The 1,949-nt window shown below is 44.3% G+C and overlaps 1 protein-coding gene across 1 annotated transcript in view; it reads right to left on the bottom strand.

Moving 5' to 3' along the window:
* TMIE (transmembrane inner ear) overlaps nt 1-1,949 on the bottom strand; it is a 69,402-nt gene that overhangs the window by 56,359 nt on the left and 11,094 nt on the right. Inside the window, exon 2 of the mRNA XM_031554014.1 lies at nt 1,814-1,931. Within this exon, the coding sequence (XP_031409874.1) occupies nt 1,814-1,931 (118 nt within the window). The remainder of the gene's footprint in view (nt 1-1,813; nt 1,932-1,949) is intronic.

Below are 1,949 nucleotides of genomic sequence, written 5' to 3'. Positions count from 1 at the left end.
GCCTTTTTTTTTTTTTTTTACTGTGAGTGGTGCAAGTAAACTGGTATATATAAGCCAATTTTCTAACAAACAACAAAGTAATCAAACCTAAGAGTGTAAATTTCCTTACAATGTGACGTGCCTAAACCAAAGAAAACAACCTAAAATAAACCCATCCACAAATATACTTGTGTTCTTAGTTTCCTGCTGTTAATTTGGATGTGTTTTTCACCTGGTTGTATGGAGTCACCAGGATTAAATACTTGGCTATGTTTACTCTCCTCTGTAGAGGTTTTTGAGCTTGTTTGCCAAGGGTGTTGTGGCATGTGATGAATTAGGATAAGCAGCATTGATTGAAAACAGGTAGCCTGTGGGAGTACTTATCCTGTAGATTCTGGGTGCAGGGTGTAGTGCTTGCCCTGATAGGGAAAACAAAAGAGAGGAAAATGCTTCTAGTTGCTTTAAAATTGTCTCTGGTTTAAGCCTTATGGGAATATAATAGGAAGGCTGTTGGGAAAGGACTGCAACAGACTACCTACAGCAGCCAAAGAGGAGGCTGTGACAACAACAGAAGATCTAGGTGTGCCTAAGCCCATGTGGCTGTGGAGGTGATGTCATCTCTGGATTGGGTAAGGATTTGAGGCAATATTTGAGCTGATGGGATTTACCTTCAGGGATGAGGGACAGGCTCTGAAGATCTGCTCATCCAGACCTAAAAGCAGATCCAAGGGAATTACAGATGAGGCAGTGTAACTTCGTTTCATGACATAGTTGAGCTTGGAAGAGATCTCTGGAGGACATCTAGTCCAAATCCTTGTTCAAGGGCTACTTAGCGCAGGTTGCCCAGGACCATGTCCTTCCCTGACTAAAAGAATTAGTTAAATGCTTCACAAATGCCTAGAGAGTAATAGGAAGATGGGAAACAGAAATGGGTCTATCAAGTGTGACTTATATTCAATTGATCCATTTTCGTGTGATTTTCTTAGCTCAAGAAGAGAGCAGAAGATCCATCCTTTGAACTTTGATGGTTATAGCCTTGTCCAAAGTGATATTCTCTTAAGCAAGCTTATGATGGTAGTTTGCAGTGCACGGTGAACCTAGCTTAAATAATGTTCCCAGAAGGTGAATTGTGAGAGAATGAAGCTGGATGAAGACTCTGAGTAGAGAATCGGCTGTAGCCAAACAGATCCTCAAAGTGTGCTAAAAGAGTTCTTGATCCCATTGCAGTCACTGGATGTGAGCCAGCGGCATCTTGATGACTGGATCCCCAAAGGACTTTTTTGAGTCTCAAAAGCCTCGCTAAAATCAAGTGAGGAGTCTTGGCACCAAGAATAACAGCTAGGTACCCTAATGACAGATCTGTTGTGCTCCAAGAGCTGGACTCAGTGATCCTTATAGGTCTCTTCCAAGTTGGGATATTCTGTGATTCTATATATGGCCTGTATGGGTTGTGTGGCAGGAGTTTTGCCAAGTAACGTGACAGGGAAGTCTATGGCTGTGAGATGCATCTGAGCCTGAGTGTGGTACTGCAGCTGACACAGTCTCACCTATGGAGCAATCCCATAGTCTCTATTCTGCTCTGGGATGCCACTAGCTGGGATCTATGCATTATAGGATGGAGCTATTGTGGCCAATCTGTGGTTCCTGCAAAGACTCCATCTGCCCCTCTCTTCTACTCAATAATAAAACCCAGTGATGCCACTGAAGGCAGCAAAGAGCCTCAGCCTGAGGCCTCTGTGGTCATTGGGTCTGTAGTCCTTCTTGGATTTGGTCAGGCACAGATCCTACTGGAGGTAGAGCTATGGTTGGTGCAAGGCAGAGAATTACAACTTACTGACTGCCAGGACAAAGATGGCAAAGATACCAATCACCTGCCAGAGGCGCAGCCCCCAGATCACCACCGTCTCCGAAGTGACAGGATCCGGTTTCTTTTTTGGTGGTTCTGTGGTGGCCTGGGAAAGAAAGATGGG

The sequence above is a fragment of the Meleagris gallopavo genome, chromosome 6 (assembly GCF_000146605.3).
Source record: "Meleagris gallopavo isolate NT-WF06-2002-E0010 breed Aviagen turkey brand Nicholas breeding stock chromosome 6, Turkey_5.1, whole genome shotgun sequence".
Classification (NCBI taxonomy): domain Eukaryota; kingdom Metazoa; phylum Chordata; class Aves; order Galliformes; family Phasianidae; genus Meleagris; species Meleagris gallopavo.
The sequence above is the reverse complement of the archived record's forward strand: the minus strand, read 5'-3'. Positions and strand labels throughout refer to the sequence as shown.